At 34.3% G+C, this 25,561-nt stretch overlaps 1 protein-coding gene across 7 annotated transcripts in view; it reads left to right on the top strand.

The window, feature by feature from the left end:
* Nucleotides 1-25,561, top strand: part of Ipo11 (importin 11) — a 207,335-nt gene that overhangs the window by 149,764 nt on the left and 32,010 nt on the right. The window contains exon 28 of one of the 7 annotated variants that reach the window (XM_078015995.1): nucleotides 8,739-8,946. The exons of the other annotated variants lie outside the window; for them this stretch is intronic. Coding sequence (XP_077872121.1) covers nucleotides 8,739-8,799 — 61 coding nt within the window. The 3' untranslated portion in view covers nucleotides 8,800-8,946. Of the gene's footprint in view, nucleotides 1-8,738; nucleotides 8,947-25,561 lie in introns of those variants that run through there. 7 annotated transcript variants of the gene reach the window in all.

Here is a 25,561-nt window from a genome sequence, read left to right as displayed (position 1 = left end):
CCAAAGAATAGGGATTTCATAATGAATAGAGGTTTGTTTAGCTTACAGTTTTATAGGCAGAAATTCCAAGATCTGGCACCCCCATCTGTTTGGCCTCTGGTGAGGACCTTGTGGCAGATGTCATCACAGTTGTGGAAGCATGTGCCGAAAAGACCACGTGATGAGATAAGAAGCCAGAAAGATTCAGGGGCCAGGTTTACTCTTTGTTGTTGTTGTTGTTGTAATTATAGATGGACAGCATGCTTTATTTTGTTTATTTTTATGTGGTGCTAAGGATTGAAACCAGTGCCTCACAATTGCTAGGCAAGCATTCTGCCACTGAGCTACAGCCCCACCCTACCCCCCAGGTTTACTCTTTTTTATAACAACTTGTTCTCATGGGAATTAACCAGGGTTCCTTAAGAACTATGTTAATCTTTTCCAAGGGCAGCATCCTAATGATCACATTAGATCACACCTCTTTAAAACTTTTGCCACTGTTTAGCATCACCCTACGAAGACCAGATGTCCCACATGTGAACCTTTGGGGGAGACACACCATAACCAAACCTTAGCACTCAAGGTGGTAGAAACATCTTTTAAGTGGTTCTGCTATATTATTACTCATCTTTGGGAAGTTTAATTGACACAGAGGCTTTTAATTATTAGTTGATAGATTATTGTTTATTTATTGATTGTTTTGGGTGCCATGAAATCATAAGTATATTCCTCAGTGTTAAAAATCCTACTGTTCTTAAGTTTAAATCTTCCATCTTTTTTCAGCTATGATTCTGAATGAGCGTTATATCTGTTTCTTTGACTACACTATGAGGATAATAATAATACATCTTTTATAGGATTTTAATTGGTATTGATAATTCATACTAACAATTCATAGAGGTTACATTCTTTCATGTTTATTGCTTTTATATAATTCATATTAAGAACTCAATGGATTTAGTTGCTTTTATTAATGTTACAGTAGCTATTGGTATTACTATATTATTTTGTACTGTAAGAAGGAAAATGCATGCATTTTCTATTTGTTTTATATATTGATGGATTCTTCCAAAGGAAGCTTGTTTACTTAAAGTAGTACCCAGTGTTCTTTCTGCAGTATTAGACTGGCTCTGCTGCATGGCAGTGTCATTTTCATAGGGACACTGAAATACTCTGTATATGTCCTGGCAAATAGAATTCCTCTCCTGGATGTAGTAGTTGTAAAGGTAGGGAATAATCTGTTATTCTGTAGGAGTGGAATTTGTGGTATGTTACAGGTTTCTCTGTTCTGACCGAATTTTTCAGTGAAATCACTTCATGCGCAGACACAGATGCACTGTTTTCCTCCTGTGGTCATTTTGTGTAAAGTTACCATTTAAGGATTATATTTGTAAGGATGCTGTTTATTGATACTTGGAAAAGCCAAAAGACTAATACTGCACTCTCAAAAACTATCTTTGCAAATCTAAATTCTAGACATTTTAGGTCCAAGTATTTCAGTTTACCTCTGCCCCATTTTCATGGGTAAAGAAGAGAAGAAAGCAGAGAGGTTTGGTGGCAGAGACAACAAAGGAAATTTTACCTTATTATTCAGAAAGGATTCAAAAGATTTATGCCAGTGGTATTAAAGGATGAGTGGCAACTTTCAGATCTCTGTGGACCTTACTTTAATTGCTTTCATGCTGTATTTATCAGGGTAGTTATAATGTTAAATGTAATTCTTTTGCAGTTCATTTTGGTTTTAATTTTCTATACCTTTGAAATACACAGCAGAACTACAATACTACCTGCTTCCTATTCTAATATCAACCCCAACATTCAAATATACCAAACATCAGTATTTTTTAGTTGCTGTAATATGCTGGATCATTGTGCTGTGCGTTAAGGACACATTTCACTTCACTTTTAGGATCAATTATTATTCAGTGTACTCTAGCATCTTAAAACAATTCTGTTGCTTTATTTATGTCTTCAGTCTACTGTCCTCACTACTTAGAAAATGCTTATAAATTTGGGGTACATTCTCAATGCTTTCCTCACATCTAAAAGCAGTGCCTTTTAATAGATAATCTAAAAGATTATCTTTTAGATCCTCTCAAAGTCAGCTAATATTGCAGTTTTTTATTATTTTCTGTTATGTGTGGAATTTTGTCCTTAGGGATTTGATTAAAAACAAAGAATTTGGAATTGTTTATTTTAACGATGCTTGGATCTATGAAACAGGTGTAATAAGTATACCCTACCTCATGGGCTGCTATAAGAATTTCAGAGATAATATACTCATCTCGGTATCCCTGGGGGATTGATACCAATAGTCCCCCAGATACCAAAATCATGCTCAAGTCCTAAACCTATATAAATTAGTATAATATTTGCATGTGACCTATATACATCCTCTTGTGTACTTTAAGTCATTTCTAGGTTATTTATGATGAAGAATATAATGTAAATGCTCTGTAAATAGTTGTTATGCTATATTGTTTAAGAAATAATGACAATGTAAAAAAGTCTTAACATGTTTGTACAAATGCAAACATCATACCTTGACTATGTAGTACATAAATGGTCATAAGGCAAATCATGCACAAATAGCAAGTGCTGGAGAGAAACTGAGGGCCTGTGAAATGGTGGGGGGCTATAGCAGAGTGCCTACACATCATTTCATTCCTATGAATTCAGCATGGTGTGTCATATTCAAAAAATTTTTTGCTTAGCAGAATTTTCTGAAAATTTTAATCTATGAATACTGAACCCACAGACCAAAGAACCAAATATACCTGAAAAATATTGAGAACTCTTTTCAAGCCACAGAACAACTTAGTTGTTAAATTAACCTATGTCTGATCCAGCAGTAGCAAAAGGAATCAATCTTATATTCTCCTTATTTGATTTCTCTGCTCCACTAACTCTTTCTGACTATATATATTGCTTTTTCAGATTGAGAGTTGTAGGATTTTATATGTGGAATTTTCCTGAATGTGTAGGAGGCTGTTTTATAATACACAGTAGAAATTTGTGATATGTATCAGGGATTGATTATTGGTTACTGGCTTTGGAATGAAAAAGACTGTTTGATGCTTTTTTTTTTTTTTTTTGCCTGCCAAAATCTTTAGCAGATCCAAGTTGTATAGATACAAGATAAGCCAGGTATAAAAAAGTTAGCAGAATGGGTTCTAAGAATTTGTTACCAATTTCCAGTTACAAAAAGGCATGTTTGTAGAATTCTTTTCCCACAGTTGCAAATCTGATCACTCTCAAGCCTGATAGATGTTATTGTTTGGAGCCCTGGAAGGCTTTGTAATTGTTTATAAATACTTCTGGCAGATTTTTATTAGATGCTTTTTAGCAGTAGCTATTAGACATTCAATGTTGTCTTAGGTGTTTATTTAGATTAACTTTTACTTGATGATGAATTTTCCTTTCACATTATCTCTGGATGTTCATTCAGCTCCCATTTAGACACTTTGCTAACAGGAATTTTATGGTCTATTGAGCAGCAGCCCATATCATTGTAGGGCTTTTCTTTAGCAATAGCTGTTAGAGAAGGGTCATCCTCAAAATGCTGATGGATTCCCAGATCTTTTCTCTTTACTTCAATATGCTATTCCCTTTATTCAACATGACCTTCATTCATATAGCTTTATTCATTTCATAATACTGTCTTTTGAGACAAGAAAATAATCAGTTTCACAAAGGTTATCCATAGTTTCTAGAGATTTACTCTGTCATGGACTTACTAAGTCATCTCTTAAATTTGTTAACATTTCCTTTTTTGTTCCTCCACTTCCCTCCCCATCCTTTTCTCTGTCACCGTCTCTTTTTCTCTTATTTAAAACTGTAAGGATCTTGATAAACTGGAAATTGGTAATATAGGCATAAATAAGAACCATTAAAATGGAAAGTACATGCAGGAAAGGGCAATTCTAGTATAGTTCAGATCTGAAATTACAAACTCTCTCAGCAAAACTTAGATGATGGTGGATAATAGCACAGGTGGGAACCCATAGTGTTAGAATCCCTCACCTCATGATCTGAAGCAAAAGAGAGAAGTGACCAGCATACCATAGTCCCCTCCAATGACATGCCTCCAGTGACTTAAGACCTCCCACTAGATCCCACCTCTCAATAGCATTAAACTGGGGACTAATTTGTTAACCCAGGGCCCTTTGGAGGGTATTTATCCACACCATAGCAGATGCTGTGTATCTATATACAAGTAGATGATATATATTTAAAAGATGATAATAGGATAGTTCTTTTTTATTTATTTAATCTCTTTCTTATAAGGGCAGAATCTAAATGGAAAAGAAATAAATGTGTATTGATACCTGAAGCATGAGACTGAAGACAAAAGTCTGTAAAAGATGGTTTAGTAGCAGGCATGAGAGCAAAACAATTCAATGGGTTGATTTCATGGATGTAAATAGAGGAAAACTTGTTTAGGCAGGTGAGTGTAGTGTATTTATATTGGTAGGAATAAAAAGGGTTATGGGAAACCATTTTGATTTGCTAATTACAGAGCAAAATCAAAATATCAAATTGAGATTAGAGAGTTTTATTACACAGTGGAAATCATTTGAAGATTTAACAAAACATGTTAAAGAATTTAAAACTCATAAGACTGTGGATTGCTGTGGAATAATAATACATAGTCAAAGCGTAGGGAAATCTACCTTCCAATAAGTGTGAGAGGAAATCAGTTAACTTGAGTACTAATCTAAAATTTAATTGGCCAGTTTTGCCACTGTGATCATAGCAAGGAAAATGAGGAGGTCTCAAATTCATTCATTTTTCTCTATTGATTTCTGGTCTTCTTTAGTCATGATCACTTGTCTCTGAGAGCAGATGAACTCCTAGATGAAGGAAGAGATAAACTTTGTTTTGCTAGATGTTGAAATTTTTAATAAATCAATCTGAAAGTTATTGTGTACTACTTAGACACAGTTACTGTGTTGCAGTCACTTCAGTTTTTTTCATTTTTTGAATCTGAGAAATGCAAGATTTATTTTATTCTGTCTTTTCCTATAATATAATTATCTAAAAATTACATGTGGTATATATTACATATTTATATGAAAATATATATACACACACACACATACACATACATACATACACACACACACACACACACACACAAAGATCTGAGTGTTTTTTGTCTGTTTTGGAAACTTCTGTAGTAGAAGATGGAATTATTATTCTGATCTTAGTATTTTGTGGTTTTCCGCCTTTACATTTTATTTTTATTTTAATGGACCTTTTCTCTGATATTTTCCCTCTTCAAGGTATGTGATGCAATTAAAAATCCATGGACAATGCTTTCTTTATTCTACTTTGTATTTTACTGAAAATACTAAACAAAATGGACTTGAGAAACGTAGCCCCTGCCTCTAATTCATATCTTTTCTGTTACTGGTTGTGTTGTTTTCATTTTTCTTTTTGGGGAGAGTATGACGGGGGGCGGTGGGGGAGAGTGGTACTCGGAATTGAATCCTGGGATACTCTCCCACTAATCTACATCCCCAGCCCTTTTTAATTTTTTTATTTTTATTTTGAGACAAGGTTTTGATAAATGATAATCCTCTTGCTTCATCCTCTTGAGTAAATGGTATTACAGGTGTTTACCGCTGCATCCAGTGTTTTATAGTTTCTTTGTTAATAAAATAGCAGTAACAATAGCCAGCCACAAAGGATAGTTGTGAGAATTGTAAATGATTTTGATTAAGATCTGTCATCCAGTATGTATCTCTGATTTTTTGTAGTTATAGAAAGGTAGATCCCTGGGTATTGTATCAAATATTTAATATGAAAATAACTCATTATCTAAAGATTTAAATATCTGGTTGTGAAATGAAGCTGTTTTAATATCAAGAGAGCTACACTGATATTTTAAGTGTACTGTGACAGTATTTTGTTTTGTTTTTTCTGCTGTTGTGCATGCTAATCAAAGGATCTCCCACTAAACTACACCCCCCATCTTGAAGAATATTAGTAATATTCATAAAAGTCAGAATTAGAAAACTTAAAGAACCAGCTTTTTAAAAAATTTATAATTAAATCATATATAAACAATTTCTATTCAGTTCTGTAAATATATACTTTTTTTTTTTAATGGTACTAGAGATTGACTTCAGGGGTGCTCTATCACTGAGCTACATATATCCCCAGTCTTATTTTGATCTTTATTTTGAGACAGGATCTTGCTAAGTTGCCCAGTCTTGCCTTGAACTTGAGAGACTCCTGACTCAGCCTTCAGAGTAGTTGGGAGTATAGGCATACAGCACTGCACCCTGCTCAGCGGTATAAATCTTAACCTTAGAAGTTACATTAGAGACAGATTTATTTTGTTCTAAAAGATTCATACTAATTTAGATATATGTAAGGTGAAGTCCTTCACTCTTTCACACTGTGTCTTGTCTTGTGAATATAACCTATGTCAGTAATTTGGTATCCCTCTTGGAACCCATTGCATATGCCTTAATATATTAAGGTACTAAATGGCAGAGTGTTTTTTTGCACACAAAAATGTTTTGAAAAATTAGAAAAAGAGCACAGATATAATGTAACAGCATTCGTACTCACTATTCTAAATTTTTGGTTTTACCTGTTGATTTTAAAGGATGAGGGCATAAAATTGAAATCTTCAATATGTATTCTGAATATTAAAAAATGTGTACGTGTATAACGAATTGAAACAAATAAAAGTATAAAAATATTTTACATATTTAAAAAAATTCTAAGAATCATTACCTCATTTACTTCTTACTTCAACTTGTTTTTTCCACTAATGATTATCTGTTGTTGATAGCTAGAGCCTATTGATATTTAGAATCTGAATATCTAAAGTTTGGCAAATCACCCCTTTTTTAAAAATTTCTTATTTTTAAATTATGGGAGGATTTTACGTGTATACATTAGAAAAACTCTAAATGCGTTCTGAAAAATAAGTTCCTGAGATTTCCTTTCAACAATACTTTTGAAACACAGATAAAATTACTTCCTGTCTCTCAGTTTCCTGTATCCATGGCAACCTCTGTTTTACACACTGACTGTAGAGGAACCAATGTTAAGAGTGGTGTTTCCTGAGCAAACTGTGACTTTTTAAAAAAAGTGGAGGGCTGGAGATCAGCAATGGCACAGAAAGAAATGGAGTTTAGAAATGTTGCTCTTCAGATTTAAAAAGAACCGTTACTTGACTCAGCTGAGTGTTAATAACGTGAATTTCCTGTTCTTGGTAAGATTTACTTAAATATAAATATTTTTATTTAAATATAGCCTTTAGCTGAATGAAAGATAATTTAGTTTGTGAAAAATTGTACTTTAAAGAGCTTGTTCTATAATGTATTTTCATTATAATTTATTTGCTGTTGGACTTTAAATTTGATAAAGGGACATGTATTCAAGACTGTCTTCTCTACATCATTTGTCACCTTTGTTAGGATCAGTTGTTATAGTTTACATTAACTCAGCAAACATTTTACAGTTCATTAAACTTGAATTATCATTTTGTCAAAAAGTAGGTTAATGGCTTGGAGGTGTTAATTATTTTAGAACATATTCTAAACATTTATGATTTTACACTGTCACCCATAATAAGGTATGATATATTGGTGGTTGATCCTAATTAGAGTACAAAAGTTTTAGTATTACAAAACTTTTATTTTAAGAACTCTGATGATTTACAGTTTCACCTTCTCTTTTTATAGCCAATTCTGATATGAACAGAAAAATCAAGAACAGGGCTATGTGTGGATTACAGTTTTCTCTGCCTTGCCCACAACTATTTCTGCTTGTTACCTGTTATCTTGTATTATTATTTTGTAAAGAGATACTTGGATGTTCATCTGTTTGTCGGCTCTGCACTGGGAGACAAATAAACTGCCGTAACTTAGGCCTTTCAAGTATTCCTAAGAATTTTCCTGAAAGTACAGCTTTTCTGTATCTGACTGGAAATAATATATCTCATATAAGAGAAAGTGAGTTAACAGGACTTCATTCTCTTGTAGCACTGTATTTGGATAATTCTAGAATTCTGTATGTGTATCCAAAAGCCTTTGTTCAATTGGGAAGTCTTTGTTTTCTATATCTAAATAATAATTTAATAAAACACTTAGATCCAGGAATATTTAAGGGACTTTCAAATCTTCGTAGTTTATATTTACAGTCTAATCAAGTATCTTTTGTTCCTAGTGGAGTGTTTAATGATCTAATTTTAGTTCAGTATTTAAATCTACAGAGGAATCACCTCACTGTCCTCGGGAGTGCTACCTTTGTTGGGATGGCTGCTCTGCGGATACTTCACTTATCAAACAATAAAATAGTGAGGATATCAGATTCAGGCTTTCAACATCTTGGAAACCTTGATTGTTTATATCTAGAAAGTAATAATTTAACCAAAGTATCATCAAATGCTTTTGAAATACTTAAGAGTCTTAAAAGACTTTCTTTGTCTCATAACCCCATTGAAGCAATACAGCCCTTTGCATTTAAAGGACTTAACAACTTGGAGTATCTCCTTCTGAAAAATTCAAGCATTAAAAATGTTGCTAGGGATGGGTTTAATGGAATTAATAATCTTAAATATTTGATCTTAAGTCATAATTATTTACAAAATTTAAATTCTGGCACATTTAGCTTGTTAAAGAATTTAATTTATCTTAAGTTAGATAGAAACAGATTAATCAGCATTGATAATGATACATTTGAAAACATGGGAGCGTCTTTGAAGATCCTTAATCTGTCATTTAATAATCTTACAGACATACATCCAAGGGTCTTTATGCCATTGTCTTCACTGACTCATCTTCAGGCAAATTCTAATCCTTGGGAATGTAACTGCACACTTTTGGGCCTTCGAGACTGGCTAGCATCTTCCTCCATTACCCTAAACATCTATTGTCAGAATCCCCCATCCATGCGTGGCAGAGCATTGTGTTACATTAAATGGACTGACATTACAAATTGTATTCCGTCTTCAACAAATGTATCCAGACTTTGGGCTGTAAAACCTCTTCATGTTCATCACAAGACCACTGCATTAATGATGGCCTGGCATAAAGTATCCACAAATGGGAAACATTTGGAAAACATTGAGACTGAGAGCGTAACTTTCTGGGAACGAATTCGTACTTCACCTGCCAATAGATTTTTTCAAGAAAATACCTTTGCTAATCCTTTAGAGACCACTGCAGTGCTGCCTGTGCAAATACAACTTACTACTTCTGTTAACTTGAACTTGGAACAAAACAGTGCTCTACGGATTGATACTGCTTCAGTGTCAGGAAAGACATCTCTAATTTGTACCCAAGAAGTTGAGAAGTTGAATGAGGCTTTTGACATTCTGCTAACTTTTTTTATCTTAGCTTGTGTTTTAATCATTTTTTTGATCTACAAAGTTGTTCAATTTAAACAAAAACTAAAGGCACCAGAAAACTCAGAGGAAAATAGACTTGAATATTATAGCTTTTATCAGTCAGCAAGGTATAATGTAAGTGCCTCAGTTGGTAATACCTCCCCCAATTCTCCAGAAAGCCCTGCTTTAGAGCAGATTCAACTTCATAAACAAATTGTTCCTGAAAGTGAGGCACAGGTCATTCTCTTTGAACATTCTTCTTTATAACTCAGCTAAATTTTGGCTATAAGAAAATGACAGTGTCACATGGACATTAATAAAACTGAACTCTGGGGGCTGGGATTGTGGCTCAGTGGTAGAGCGCTCGCCTAGCACATGCAAGGCCCTAGGTTCGATCCTTAGCACCACATAAAAATAAAATAAATAAAATAAAGATATTTTGTCCAACTACAACTAAGAATAAATATTTTTAAGAAATTAAAAAGTAAAACCGAACTCTTTATAGAATTATATGCTTTCTTTGGAAATATCATGAATTATATGAGTTTAGTGTTATTAAAATATATGATTTTAATCATTGTGAATAGTGTATTTATTTAGCAGATATTTTCTTTGATGGATACTGTACAAAGTAATGTTAGTAGCTGACATTTCTGTGCACCAAGCACTATGTTAACTACTTCACATACTGTGTTTACACTATAAACAATCTTAGAAGGTTATACTGTCCATATTGCAGGTAAGGAAACAATAGGCAGAGAGAGTTTAAGTAATTGTTCCAGGCTTTCACAGTTTGTGATACTCTTTAGGTCTGACTATAGCTGATGATTTTAATTTCATACTATATTGCTGAGTAGGTGCTAGGATTATAATTATGAAAAAAACAACATGGTTTCTATTCCTGGTAGAGCTTGAAATCTAGAGAATGTGCATAGTGGTCTGGGGTGGTGACTCAGTGGTAGAGCACCTGCCTAGCATGTGTGAGGCACTGGACTCGATTCTCAGCACCACTTATAAATAAATAAAATAAAAGTCTATTGACAATTTAAAAAGCTATTTTTTTTAAAAAGGAAATGTGCATAGTTATTGTATAATATGGTAAGTATTGTACTTGAAGAATGTTATTAGATTTAATATGTGAAGATTAGAGATGGCTTTTTGAAAAAAGCATCAACAAAACTGGATCATGAGCTAGATGCAGTGTCACACACCTGTAATCCCAGTGGGTTGGGAGGCTGAGACAGAGGGAATGCAAGGTCAAAGCCAGCCTCAGCAAAAGTGAGGCGCCAAATAAAATACAAAATAGGGCTGGAGATGTGGCTCAGTGGTCAAGTTCCCCGAGTTCAATCTCTGGTACCAAAACAAACAAAAAAACTCCCAAAAAACTGAATCATGAAGAATAAATAGAAATTAGGTGAGTAAAGAAAGCTAAATAACACTGGTGCTTTTAAGGAACTAAAATTCAATACACTTAGAGTTGAATGAATGGAGGATAAGATCTGTGGGGGAGAGAGGTCAAATGATACAGGCTATTTTAATATTTTATTCTGAGGTCAACTGGGAGCCATTGAGCATGTTAAACAGTGAAGACAGAACCTAAATCATTAATCCGGGGTGAAGGTGCTGGAGGCCTAGATCAATGTAGTTTCAGCAAGGATGGATAGATAGATGGAGAACTTTGGATGTGAAATAATCTGCCTTGGAAATTATTGAGGAGTGGTGGATGAGGGAAAAGCCAAAGAAAGCTGTTAGACATTTGGCTTAGGCTATTTTTTGCTGCTTTCACTGAGCTAAGGAAACAAGGGCAATGAAGATACAGGTGCAACAAGATAATTAGTTGAGTTTTAGATAGATTAGGTTCATATTAAATGGCTAAGTGGAAATATCTAGCAAGCAGAAGTTCAGGATATAGGTATATTTGGTAAAGGCTAGTAGTGCCATCATCCAGTATACTGAAAGGAAATGATACACGCTTTACAGTAACCACAACCACTTAGACCATGATTTTGAGAGACAGGTAAGTGGGGGGAATTAAGGCTTTGTAGAAGATAATAAAGAGTTCCCAGGAACATTAGCCCCAGTTGAGAATCTTTAATGTAGATGGTAATTGAAGTCATTCACTTAATGTAATCTTTTTCTCTGTTAGCATAATTTATACTTATGTAGTACTCTGTGGTATGTTAAGCATATAGTAAGTGCTCACATTTACTAATAGTGATCTGAATGACAAATAGGCACTTACAAAATTTCTTCTTAAGCATATCTTAAATGATTATTGTTCTTCTTTTGTCCAATTTTTATTTTTTGTTATTAAAAGTTAATACCATTCATATGAAATCAGTCTGAATCTAGAAGTGCCTAAACTAAGTGATGATTTTAGTTTATATTGTGAAATGGAAATAATTATAAGAAGGTGGGTGTTTTGTTGTCCATTGTACCTGAAGACATTGGCTCTCAACATCACCCTTAAGCCTTGTTAAAGCACAGTTTACTACTTGCTGCATCCTGGCCCCTTCCAGAGTTCCTGTTTTGGTAGGTGTAGAGTGGGCATGTGAGATTGCAATTTAACAAGTTGTTTGATGTTGCTAGTCTGAGGACCAGTTGTTGAGAGCCACTACATTAAGATATTCAGAGAAAAACAGAAGCTGAGCGATGGTTTTCAGGTGCATTAGAAATTGGAAACACTGACCATCTCTGACTCTAGAATATTTTCAAAAGATTGTTATGCTGTTCTCTCCCTAACTTACAGCTTTGCCCTTATTTGTAATTTCAGCAGAAAATGTAAATTTATTTTAAATCTTTTTTTGTTTGTTTGTTTCTTTGTAAAAGAAAGTGATTTTTTTATTTCAGCTTAAAAACTATTTTTTAATGATATATTTCTTTTCTTTGTTATATTCTCCCAGCTTCTACAATTCCAATTTTTTTCTCCATTACTAGTGATAGAAGCCAGGGTGCAATACCACTGAACTACATCCCAAGCCCTGTTTACTTTTTATTGAGACAGGGTCTCACTAAGTTGCTGAGGCTGGCATTGAATTTGCAATCCTCCTGCCTCTATCTCCTGAGTTGCTGGGATTACAGGTGTGTACCACTGCACCTAACTTATTTTTTATTTAATTACTAAAAGTAATGTTTATTGGGAACAAATTCAAATAATACCAAAGCATAAAAAGTGAAAGGTAAAAACCCTCTCCGTGCCCCCCCCCATTCCTTATTACTTAAATCATATCCTCTTATTAAAGATGTTCAGGAACAACATAGCTGGCTATTTGAAGTCAGGGAAAATCCATATAACAAAGTATTTATCATGATCTTAAAATTTCCAAATTAAAGAGAGTTATTCAGTAAATTTATCCATTTTTTGTTTTTCTATATAGCATTTAATTTAGACTAAGCTGAAAAACTGTAATTGTTATGAATAATAATTTATATGTGGAGCTGTAATTATACCCAGTGATATTCATTCAATGTTCATTTCAGATTTTGACAGCACGTAATCTCTTTCTAAAATAGTAGCTAGTTCACATTTTACCATTGATATTTTCAGTTTAAAAATTGAAGAGGTAGTTGAAGTTTTTTGTGTAATTTTTGTGTTGTGATTTCTGTATTTTACTGCTTCAAGATTTGAGCAGCTATGCCAGGTTTGGTTGCACATGCCTGTAATCCAAGCAATTCAAGAGGCTGAAGCAAAAGAATTGCAAGTCCAAATTCAGCCTTAGCACTTTAGTGAGTCCCTGTCTCCAAGTAAAAAGGGCTGGGGGTGTGGCTCAATGGTTGAGTGTCCCTGGATTCAATCCCTGGTACAAAAAAAAAAAAAAAATAAGCTCCAAATAAGAATCTAAATTAATATAGCTATAGAAGCTTACCCTTCTTGGCTGGTGTGGTGGTCCATGTCTGTAATCCCAGTGACTAGGGAGCCTGAGGCAGGAGAATAGCAAGTTTGAGCCCAGCCTTGGTAACTTGGCAGGAGACCCTGTCTCAAAGTAAAAGGGCTGGGGCTATAGCTCAGTGGTAGAGCACTGCTGGATTCAACCCCCCATCTGGGGGGAATATAGGCAAAAAAGCTTACTCCTCTTTAGATTTCTGTATTTCTCTACCATTTATTACAAGTTCTTATCTCTACTACCTATTGACGTTTATTTAAATTAGAGCTTCCAGGAATATACAGGCTGTAATTTCAAGTGGTTTTATTTCAGTCTGGGGCACAATTACATATGCCTGTAATCCCAGCAGATCAGGGGGCTAAGGGAGGAAGATCTCTAGTTCTAGGCCAGCTTCAGCAACTTAGAAAATGTAAAAATGTCTCAAAAGTAAAAATGGGCTGAGGATGTGGCTCAATGGTTGTGTAATTTTTGGTTGTGTAATTTGCACCCCTGGGTTCAATCTCCGGTACCAAGTAAATAAATAAACAAACAAAATATTGTGTTTCAGAAGGATTTTTTAAAATACAGAATACATTTTTCCCATTGATTATTTCAGGTAAAAATTTCAGGCAGTCTTTTTCCCATGTAACAAATGACAAGGATAGAACTCACTGCCATTTATTTACAGCACAAATTAAAATGTATGTAGTAACATAATTTTGTGTGGAATTTCAAAAAACCATCTTTTACTTCTGGAGTAACTGGGAACTTGTAACATCTTCCTATCAGAACCATTTGGCAATAATTGTTGGTGAGGCTTCAGTGGTGTGAGATAGGAACTTCTACAGGAATGACCAAGAAATGGAAGATAATCACAGGTGATGGAGGGAAACAAGACCAGGGTATCTCATGGTCTTCTGATTGCCAGTGTTTTGATAGCTGAAGACTAGGTGGTGGAGAGAGGTAAGGGGAGACACTGTGAGAGAGTGAGGAAATTGTGTAGAATTTACAGGGAAAGAGATTGTATGTGTACCTCTTTGTTGTACCTAACTTTTCACTCAGAGTTCTGAACTTTCTTATTTATATTTAAAGTTTCAAGTTTCTTGATGATTAATACTGCCTTATAGCCATCTGTGTCTTTTAAATCTATAATTGATTTTAATTCTTTTTCCTGTTGCCCTGTATTTTTGGTTTGGGAGAATCCTCCCAATACTAGAAGAAGTACTAATAGAATAGAGAAATAACTTTTTAACTTCTATAAGTCCCATATAGAAACAGATACACCTGTGTAGCCACCACTCAAGTCAAGAGATAAACATTCAACATAACATAGAAGTAGACATTTCTTGAGCTTATGAGTTACATATATAAACTTCTAAATACTTAAGTTTTGAAGTAAAGGTGGACCAACATGTGAGTAGAAGGACATTTTTACTCAACCACACAGCAACAAATAACAGGAAAATCTTTTATATGTCTTTATTATGCAAATATGGGAGAAGAAAACCTAGGGGGGCGTTTTTTCTTAGGGGGTGGGGTGGAGACCAGCAATTGAACTAAAGAACCACTTAGCCATTGAACCACATCCCCCCATCCCCATTTTGAGACAGGGTCTCACTAAATTGCTTAGTGCCTCACCACTTGGCTGAGGCTGGCTTTCAGTAAACCTGTTGAGCCACTGGGACTGTAGGCCTGTACTACCACACTGGGCCTTAGGGGACTTTTGAGCTGCTGAAAAGTAACTTTGGGACTCCCTACCAAGTTGTTCCTTCACGTACTTTCCCATGTCCTATTTGGACCTTGTTACAAGGATCCAGCTCCTTTACTTACCTCTGTCACTGAATATAGACCATACATATGAACTTGTGATGTGCTCCTTCACTAAGAGGAAGCAGAGTGAGGTATGTACAGTAAAACAGAAGGCTGTTCTGCCTGCCATTTGACTTTATACCCATCTCCCACTGATCAGTTACTTTTTTTTTTCTCTCAAGAGATCCATTTCATTTCCCCCCCATCTGTACATTTATTTTGCAAATAATATCTTTTTACATTCAGTAACAATAGGATCATTCAAAGTGTCAAAATTTTCTCAATTTCAAATACATTTTATATTAAAACATTTATCATCACTTTTCAAAAAATCAAATACATTTCAAAACATTTAACAACAGTAATTAGAGGGTTTTACCATCCTACATTAATACTGACCAAGAATGTCTCCACGAAGGTTCTGCGGTTGATCCATTTCATTTCTTATAAAAATATTTGTCTTTTTCTGTTACTGGATGTACCTATGGAGAAATATGAATCACTTTTCTCAAATTATTATCTAGTTCCTTAATGACTTCACAGTTATGAAAACAATAGCAACAAGGTGATGTGTCTATATTTCTCCTATTATACTATTTTGAGCATAATATTTTTTGCTTTTTTAAAGTGCCTCTATTTCTGGTCACCACTTAGCTGGAGCTGGTAGGCTTGTGTGGCTGCACAAGGTGAAAAGGCTTGTAGGTTAATAGAGAAATAATTTTGGTGACGGCCGTGTGAATGAGAGGAATGTACAGGTGTACCTGCTGCTAACCTAGATGTTCCTTGCTTCATCGCTTCTGACTGGTTTAAGGTATCATGTGATACAGTAGAGGATTCTATATTTTAGTAGGAAATGCTTTTCTTGCCTGAATAACGTGGGGACATCATATACATGTTGTCTTAAGTTTTACCCCTGTCGGTTCCATTACCTTCTCTGCCTATTGAGTTTCCAGTACATGTACATCAGCCCTAGCCTAGTTTGGGCCAGTGTCTTTGGAAAAACTGTTGCTTTTTGCTAAGTACTTTCTAAGATATTTTTTTTTCCTAGCTTAATACCTAAGTTCACATTTTCTTTGAGGCACTGAAGAGCAAACCTTTTTATGGTCTAATTTCATTTTATTATGGCTTTCAAAACCCCTATTCTTAATTAACCTAATAATAAATCTCTTATTTGGTGTTATTAGATAAAATTTTGTATCTCTGAAAGCCTCCTTAGACAACATCTAGAATCAGGACCATACCCATATATAGTTTTGTTTTTATTGTAAATACAACTAACAAGGTAAATTCAGGGAGTAGAATTCTCAGTAGATGGAAAGCCCCTGTGAAAGCCTGGAAGCAGAAAGTGTAAGTGGAAAAGAGCTGGCAAAGCTGAATAGCAGTGAGGTTAGACAAGGTCAGAGAGAGCTTAGCAGGAGCCAGATCAGGCAGGAATGACTAAACTACCCTTAGAGGTTTTGATTTTAAAATGTAAGGAAAAGCTGGAGCCGGGGTTGTGCCTCAGTGGTAGAGCGCTCACCTAGTATGCATAAGGCCCTGGGTTTCATCATCAGCACCACATATAAATAAGTAAGTAATAAGATAAAGGTATTGTGTCCATCCACAACTAAAAAATATATATTTAAAAAAATGTAAGGGAAAGTTATTGAAGGCAAGAGGAAGATGTATTCAGATTTCACAGAAGAGCTCTGTGGTCTACTCTCTAGAGAATGTTTTAGAGGAAGCCATGAGTGGAAGGTTCTCTATTTGGAAGTTATGTAGGAGTTCAAACCTAAGACTGAATTGGCTTGTTACAACAGTGATAGTAGTAGGAATATGGAGAAATAGAAACAAACAAAAAAAAATTCAGTGGTAAATTTGGCAGAATTTGATGATGAATCGAATTTTAGGTGAATGAGAAGAAAAAACTGAATTTCAGGTTTTTGGCTTGATTGCCTAGGTCATTAGGGATGTTCATTACTCAGATAAGGAAAGTTGAAAGGAGGGCCTGGTTTGATTTTCTGTTTGGTTTTGTTGGGGAGGCACTCGTAGTTTGGTGTTGGAGATCTTGAGTTTGAGATATTTGTGAGATAGTGGATGAGAGAGCATACAGATGTACTTAGGGTTCCAGACCCCAAGAAAGAGTATCGAATGTGCTTGCAGTATATAGGAGGAATTTGCCAGAAAACTTCTAAAAGGCAGGTCTAATTACAAGATGATCACCCATTTTCCCTATTAGAAAATTAATAAGCTTTTGGAGCAAATTTCTGTTATATGAAGCTGTTACCTTAATTTCACAATTTTTAAATAATGTAAAATATTACTTTAGAGAGATATTTATCTTATCATTATATTCAAAAGCTTCTTACCAATTTTTTTAAACTTTAAAACTATTGTCTCCTGCTTAAACTTTTAGACTTTTTTTTTAACTTTAAAGCTGTCATCTTTTGCTTCATTGATGAGTAGTTTCTTGCCAGTTGTTGATATCAGTGTCTTCATATTTGTCCAAGTCCCATAATTATGTACTGTTTTCTATAGCACATTGCCCTCATTTTGGTCTGAGCTATGTGACATATAGGACTTCTCAGTAATTCATTCCCAAACTGCAAGCACCTTTTCATATACCTTAAATAATAGAATAGTTGACTATTTTAGTTTGTCCTGAAAGTATATCTTTGTGATTATCTTGTAATTATTTATTGTATAGCTTGTATTTGACAATCTACAACATTTATAATGCACGCACAGACATATTCTTTAATATAAAAAAATCCAGGTAATTGCAGAAATAGTTGACCTAAGTTTGTTAATATGCTTTTCCATGTTCATGCAGAGAAACACTGTGTAGAAAGAACGTATGTTTCCATTTAGGTAACAAGAGTATTTGTAGTCTAGGTCCTGGAAAATATCTAAAGGGGGGGGGCTAATTTTAATGTAAATGTTAACCACTTTTTATAGTCTCTTAGGCCATAGAAATTCTGCAGTAAGACTCATAAATCAGGATAAATCTTTGACTCTTTCAGTAAACTGCTGTTCTTTGCTTAATCCTATTGAGTGATAAAAGCAGAGAAACACAGTTAAGAGAGTATTTTATTTGGTTGTAACTTTTAGTGCCCCCAAACTTGCTTATTTTCTTAAATTACCCTAATTTCATTGAACTTCTTATGTTTAAAATACAGTAGTACAAAAACAACTTCAAGTATTAATTATGTATGATTTGTAATTAGTATAATAATGGTCATGTTAGGTCAAAGAAAATTCTAATATGATTTTTTTTCTTTCTTGGGCCTGCTACTATGAAAACCTGTTCCATTATCAGTTTTAGCTTGCAAAACTTCTTAAAAATTCATTGAAATTTTTGTTTGTGTTTCTGCCTACCTATTCTCTCAGGACCATGGAGATAAAGACTTTGTATAAATATATAAAACCATCACTTATAGAGGAGAATTTAAGATCCATACGCCTATTATGATGGGATAGTTGTCTAAAAAATGGTAATATAAAATACTCAGAAAAATAATAATAAAAACTGGACAAATAGAAATTGGAAATCTGTTCACATTCAGTCTAATTTATTATTGAAGCTAACCAAATGAATGTTATAAGATTTCAATTAGTTGTGCCTTGGGAATTGGAAATTTTGTTTTGGCTTTGTACAGACTTTTAATTTTTTTATTTATTTTTTTATTTTATTTTATTTTATTTTTTTAGGGGGAGAGAGATAGAGAGGAGAGAGTTTTTTTGTAATATTTATTTTTCAGTTATCGGCGGACACATCATCTTTGTATGTGGTGCTGAGGATCGAACCCGGGCCGCACGCACACCAGGCAAGCGCACTACCGCTTGAGCCACATCCCCAGCCCCAGACATTTAATTTTTGACCTGTAGTTTGAGTTCATAATGATACAAGAGAAATAATTTTAAGCCACTGTGGTTTTGTTATTTTTTTAAATCATCTGAGTAAACAGATTATTGATTATTACACTGTTTTTATAAGCAAGAAAAAAATGCTCTGTTATTTCTGTATTTCACATATTCTAGCTATATATTTTATTATATACCTTGAAAATGCCTGAAAAGCCATAATTTTAAGAAATACTAAAATAAGATGTAAGAACTAATTTATTCATGTGCACCTGACTGGAAAAAAAATGATGTGAGGGTCATTCTCAAGCTTTTGGGATCTTTAGATGATTAAATTGTCTTTATTTACTGAGTGTAACTTATCACATAATAGTTTGGTATCCAGGGGGGATTATCCAGGACCCTTGTGGATGTCAAAAACCGTGGATATATAAGGCTCAAGTTTCTTATGTAAAATAATATAGTATTTGCATATAATCTATACATATCCTTTCATATACTTTAAATCATTTCTTAGATTACTTTTAATACTTAGCATAATATAAATGCTATCTAAATGATCATTTCACTGTATTGTTTAAGAACACTAATAACACTAATAACAACACTAATAAATCTGTATATATTCAGTACAGGTGCGGTTTTTTTTCCCCCAATCGTTTGATTTATGGTTAGTTGAGTCCATAGATGTAGAACCTGCAGATAAAGAGGGCTAATTGTACTTGAAGAACAAAACAAGCAAATGTTTACATTGGCATGTGTTGTGTTGTGGCTGAGAGTATTGTCCATTGGTAGAATGCTTGTTTAGCAAGTGCAAGGTCCTGAGTTTAATCCCCAACACTGTGGGTAAAACAAACAAACAAACAAACAAAAATTACAGCAATAGTAACAAGGTCTGTGTTCTTTTTGTAGCATGTTTGTAATTCGTGTCTATGAGAATAATAATATATGAAACAAGTAAGAAAAGCCAAAGTGTGACAAGTAGGAAGAAAAGTTTCCCTTTGGTTTTTCTTTCCATTTTTCTGTCTTTTCTCCTTGATGTTCTTCCCTTGTAGTTTTAAAAATCATGTTCTTCCCTTGCAGTTTTTAAAATGAATGTTTCAAAAATAAATTTCTAACACACTCTTGGCTCAAGTCTAGTGTTATCAATTGTAATATCTGTTATCTACAACTCGCTATCCAGACTTGTAATTTAAAATTGAAGTAAAAATAAACTAAAAAAGAAAACAATAGGGCAGTTTTCAGGCTTTTGAAATCATTAATTGCCTTAATTATTATATACATAATTAACATTATTATACATAATGTTACCCTGTGTGGAGGGAAAATATCTGTATATCTATATACATATGTATGTATACATACAACACATAGTCTCTGCTTCAAGTTATTCATAATTTTAGGTAGAGCAATCCTAAAAAATTAAAGGATGTTAGAAAAAAGTAGTATGAAAGATGTTACAAATTGCATGTCAAGTGAGTAGCACCAAAGTTTGTATTATTGGAAATCCAAAGTCAAGAGTGCTCAATCATGTGATAGAGGGTTGGTGAAGGTGTTCCTGTACCCTCTAACAGAGTTACAACGTGGGGATGCTGCAGCAGGACAGTACCAACTGGAAACCGGAACCATCAGGAATGTGAAGTGTTTTATTTATGATACTCATGATATGGATAACAGGGCATATATCAATCAATAAGAAAAGTACGTATTGCCTGAGATTGTAGGAAAATTCCCAGAATGAGACTAAGGATATAACTGAGACATGCCATGAAGTGCGTTTCAATATCTCTCAGGATACAAACGATAGTGTTATTCCTCAAACCTAAGCATCAAGAAATATTTATTCCATGGTTAACAGTTTACTCTAATCCCCCCCCCAGTCCCATCCTGCAGCCACAACCTGTAATAACAGCCTAGCTACAGAAAAACAATTGCTGTGCCAACAGTGCAAGGACCACTGTATGTAGCTTATGGTATCCCCCTCGAGGACAAGAGGCTAATAAAAATACATTCCCCCTCTCCTCCACCAACACACCCTCCTTTGGCTTACACAGAAATTTATGATGAAATGGAAAACACATAGTTAATATAAATGACAAATGGGTTGAGGTGTAAAGTCTGCCCTTTATAGTTAAAGATTACAGAGACATAGAATTGGTGTGCTTTGACCGTGGATCAAGGAATCTCTGTAAGAAAGCAGTTTAAATAGGTTATATGAAAAAAGGAAATTACCTTGGAAATTAAAAATAGAGTAATGTAAAATTAATGTATATATATATTAGAGGCACTTCAGAGTAGTAGGCTTTTAAGTAATAGACTTTCACTATTTTGAGTGTGTTTTCCTGGGATTTTAGTTTAGAAGTAAGAAAGCTTACCAATAATCATAAGTTTGCTTTAAAATTAATGAAATAATTATAGGTATGCTTTAAAGTTAGAAGTGAATAATAGGTCCAGAGACATGTAGTCTAGTCGCGTCACCTAGCACCTAGTGATTGAGGTGAAAATGTAAAAGCTTAATCATGATTGGCTAAGGTTATAAAAAACATTTTGTACAATGTATCCATATCTTAGGTAATCAGTATATGTCAGAAAAGATTGTAACTCTTGAAATCATGTAAATCAAAGAAGTTTTAGGCTTTAAAGCTATCCATTAACTGCCTGAAAATACACCTGTAAAAAGGTATGAAAATAAAGGTACTTCTAGGGGCAGCAGATTTTCTTCTGGAGGCTGATGGTAACTTGCAACCTGTCTTCCCAACTCTTCTTCTTTTGCCAACGCCACTCCTCCTTCAGGACCCCTGGACCCTCTCCTCCCATCAGGGCTGGACCCCGGCAGAGGGTGGTCAGTAAAGGTTTCATGAAGGACTTGTGGATGAAGGTGAAAGCAAGAGGAGGAAGAACATCATGGAGGACGGAGAAAGGAGTAGTTAGATATGCTGAAATTAGGAACCCTGCCATTCAGCAGATAGAGACCTAACTACCTGAAACCAGCAAAAGGCAGATCAATGTACTACAGCTCTGGAAAGATGGGTTTACTAGAGCCTGCTAAGGCTCTTGATAGTCCTTGAAAGTTTTTAAGGAGAGAGAAATAATATTTAAGGGACCGGAATAGCAAGTACCCATTTGTTTCCTTGAAGCACTCAGGATTAAAAAAAAAAAAAAAAAGTAGGATCCCATTTAACATTGTAAAATAAGAATTTTATTTAAAAATTGGTATTCCTTGATTTAAGGGAGCATCAGTCCTAATGCAGCCCATGAAAGATGAGTTAACTTGAAAGTTTCAAAGTCTTAGGTGATAGAATGAGTCAAGTCTCTCAAGGGGCCAGTGGTGGGAACAGGAAATAATGTTTGTCACTGCTTCTCTAGCAACGTGCAGGAGACAGAATGCTCTGACTTCAAAATTAGTTGAATGCCAGTTAACAAATCAGAAATACCCTTGCAGTTGAGAAAGGTGGTTACTTAGGATATTATGACTCTGAGCAAAATTAGATGTTCATTTTTTGTTCTCTCTCTTCATCTTTCCAGCAGATTTGTAGTCCATAAGGGGCTCCTGATCTTACAGCACAACTTTACATAGACTTTTTCTTTAAATCAAAGAACAGATAACATTTAAAGATACAGCACACTTGCATTACATTTTAAGTTACTTTTAGTTTATGAGTTCCCTGATGTAGTCATTTTTTATGCCCCGGGCCTATCATGTTTTCTGGGCTCACATAATGTTGACTAATGAATTAGCTTAACCATAATGACCTACTCACTGGAGAGCAGTAGCCTGGATAATACATAGAGCCATTTATTCTGATCATTTCCTTTGTGAATTGACTATTATAAGTCTACCTCCTATTTATTATTGCTCCTTTTTATTATACGGAGCCAATCTGAGGTCTGCTAATAGGTCTATATCAAAATGTTGTTTTTCCTAGAACAATCAATTCAGTTGATTTTTGTTTTGTTTCTGTTTCTTCCCTACAGTTCCTGAATGTTGGCTTTTCTGTTGGGCTGTTGTATATATTACTAGCATACAGCTTAGCTAATCTTTTCTCTAAATTCCTTTTTTTTTTTTTCCTTTGAGCTGGAAGATGTTGCTGGGAACTGAACCCAGGGCCTCCTGCATGCTCAGCAAGCCTCTACCACTGAACTACATCCCTACCTGCATGTATCTGTTTTTAATATGAATTATCACTTCACACTAAGCAGTGGTTTGAGGGGTTAAGAACTAAGTGAGATCTTAGATTACACAGTTGTCTTTGGCTGCCCTTAGTTCTTTCATATTGTGCCTACCATCAGATTTGAACAGGTATGAGAGGACTAATACAAGATGACACACTGAGAATTCTAATAAAGTCCTGCTTTATGACTCTAACATTTAATACACATAAAATAATAAACTGGGCAGTTTTCATCAAGAAATACAGAAAATGGTGCCTTAAATTTAAGGAGGTAATGTATATAAGGTTATATAAATACAAAGCCGCTTCTTTTTCCCTATCTTCCTCTAAACCTTTTTCATTTCATTTAGGGTTTATGACTCTCTGGTTGTTTCCACTTTAAATGTCTAATCACATTTAAAGCACTTAATTCCTTGAATTAAGATTGAGTGTTATAAAAAAGAAAAAAACAAGACTGATTCTTAATTTATAAAATACAAAGGTTGAGAGTGTTATGAATTAAACATGAAGCAGAGGCTTAATGCTACAACTGAAGGTTATATATAATAAGACTGCTATATAGCATATAAGTCTTTTTTAAGGCTTTATTATAAAATGCTACACTTACAAATTTAGGGGGAATGTTTTTGTAATACATGCAATAGGAATAAATGAATTTATAACTTCTTAATGCTTATTTTATTCAAATACCTATTTTATATACCAGGAAAGTAGAAGTGCCTTTGGTTTTTTGTTTTTCTATAATTTGGGCATACTTTTTTCCAATTTGCTGCTTGATGAGAAGTAATTAAGGTGCATCTTTTTTGATGAGCGTTTTTTAAATTTGACTGATTTGAAGATAATTATTCTGTAAATTCTCTTTTTATACTGATTGCAGAATATGGCGTTGATATTTTCCTCCCATTCCTCTTCTTCAGTTTTTCTTGCTTTCTAGAGTCAGCACCTCCCATTCAAAGCCAGCCTTCAATTCTTTTCTACTCTGGGCCATAGTCATTTTCTCTTTTTCCAACCTTAGAATTCGAGTCTCGTGTCCTTTGTGGTACTTAATAGGTACTCCAGGGTGAGAGAAATTTTTCCTAATGGAGCTACTTCATAATTAATTTTCACATCACATAGTAGAACACATTCACACTTTGGTTACTAGATATCTGTTAGGAAAATTCATAATCAGCATTTTGAGGGAAAAAATAAAACAGTACTCAGCAATGACATTTAATTACTTGTGAAATTTCTGGTTTTCATAGATATGGAGTTGAGGCTTGTAGGTGAGGGGATTGTCTCTACATAATATTGAAATAAAGGGCAGATCAAGGGCCCTGGAAATGATAATATGGAGGACTTTTGTCTTTTAAAATTGAAATCAATGCTGATAGCTGTCAGAATGCTGATACGACAAGAAAATCTCAGATCCTGCCTGCCTTAGCATGGAGGTTTGTTTAATTATGGTTTTCAGCAATGGATCTCTTCTATCTCCATATTTGCCCTCTCTTAGTCCAGCCTTCATTTACAGAGGGAGGAGACTGAGACCTGAAGAAATGAATTATATAGTAGCTAAACTAACTTGGCTTTCTTTTTTTCTAGCTTATTTCTCACTGAACCAAATAAGATCGGCTGTATATGTATTTCTATCTTTAGAGTTTTAGTTCTTCCATCCAGAAAATACAATAACATAAAAATATCCTTCTGAAGTAAGGTGGTGTAATGGGTGTCCACTTTATGCCTTCAGTGTAAGTCATGCTGCTCAACTGCAGGTGGTGTATTTTAAAACTCTAAATAAAATACAAAATAGGGCTAGGGATGTGGTTGAGTGTCCCTGAGTTCAATCTCCAGTATTTTTTTTTTTTTAAAGTGTTCCACAATTTGTTGAGGCATTCTTTAGACATTGGAGTCATTTGCAGTTTGAGGATGTTATGAATAATGCTGCCATAAATATTCATATTCAGGCCTTAGAATACTTGTATTGGCTTAGGTAAATACCTAGGAGTGGGATTTCTTCGTTGTGTGGTATATATTTAACTTTGTAAAAATTGACATGTCTTCTGAAATAAATATTCCATTTAAGTTATTAATAGCAATGTGTTACAATTTCTGTTTTCATTCTTTCCAACACTTGGTACTGTCAGTCTTCATAATTTTACTATTAATTAAAGTCTCATGATTTTAATGTGCATTTCTCTAACACCTAATCATGTTGAATATCCTTTCAGGTTCTCACATGCCACCTGAGTATCTTCTTCAATGAAGAGTCTCTTCAGATTTTAACTATTTCAAAATGAATTTATTTTTTATCTTATTGAGTTTTCAGAGTTCTTTATTTATTTGTAAAATGTATAGCAGACATACATTTTACAAATATTTTCTTTACAGACTATAAATTTTTTTCTTGTTCATATCTTTGTATCTTCAGAAGAGCCAAGATTTGGGGTTTGATGCTGGGAAATGAACCCAGGTTTTGTAGTGAACCACAAAACTACATTCCCAAGACCTTTTATTTTGAAATAAGTCTCCCTAAACTGCTATGGCTGGCCTTGAATTTGTCTTCC

Source organism: Ictidomys tridecemlineatus, chromosome 1, assembly GCF_052094955.1.
Source record: "Ictidomys tridecemlineatus isolate mIctTri1 chromosome 1, mIctTri1.hap1, whole genome shotgun sequence".
NCBI classification, from domain to species: domain Eukaryota; kingdom Metazoa; phylum Chordata; class Mammalia; order Rodentia; family Sciuridae; genus Ictidomys; species Ictidomys tridecemlineatus.
The sequence above is the reverse complement of the archived record's forward strand: the minus strand, read 5'-3'. Positions and strand labels throughout refer to the sequence as shown.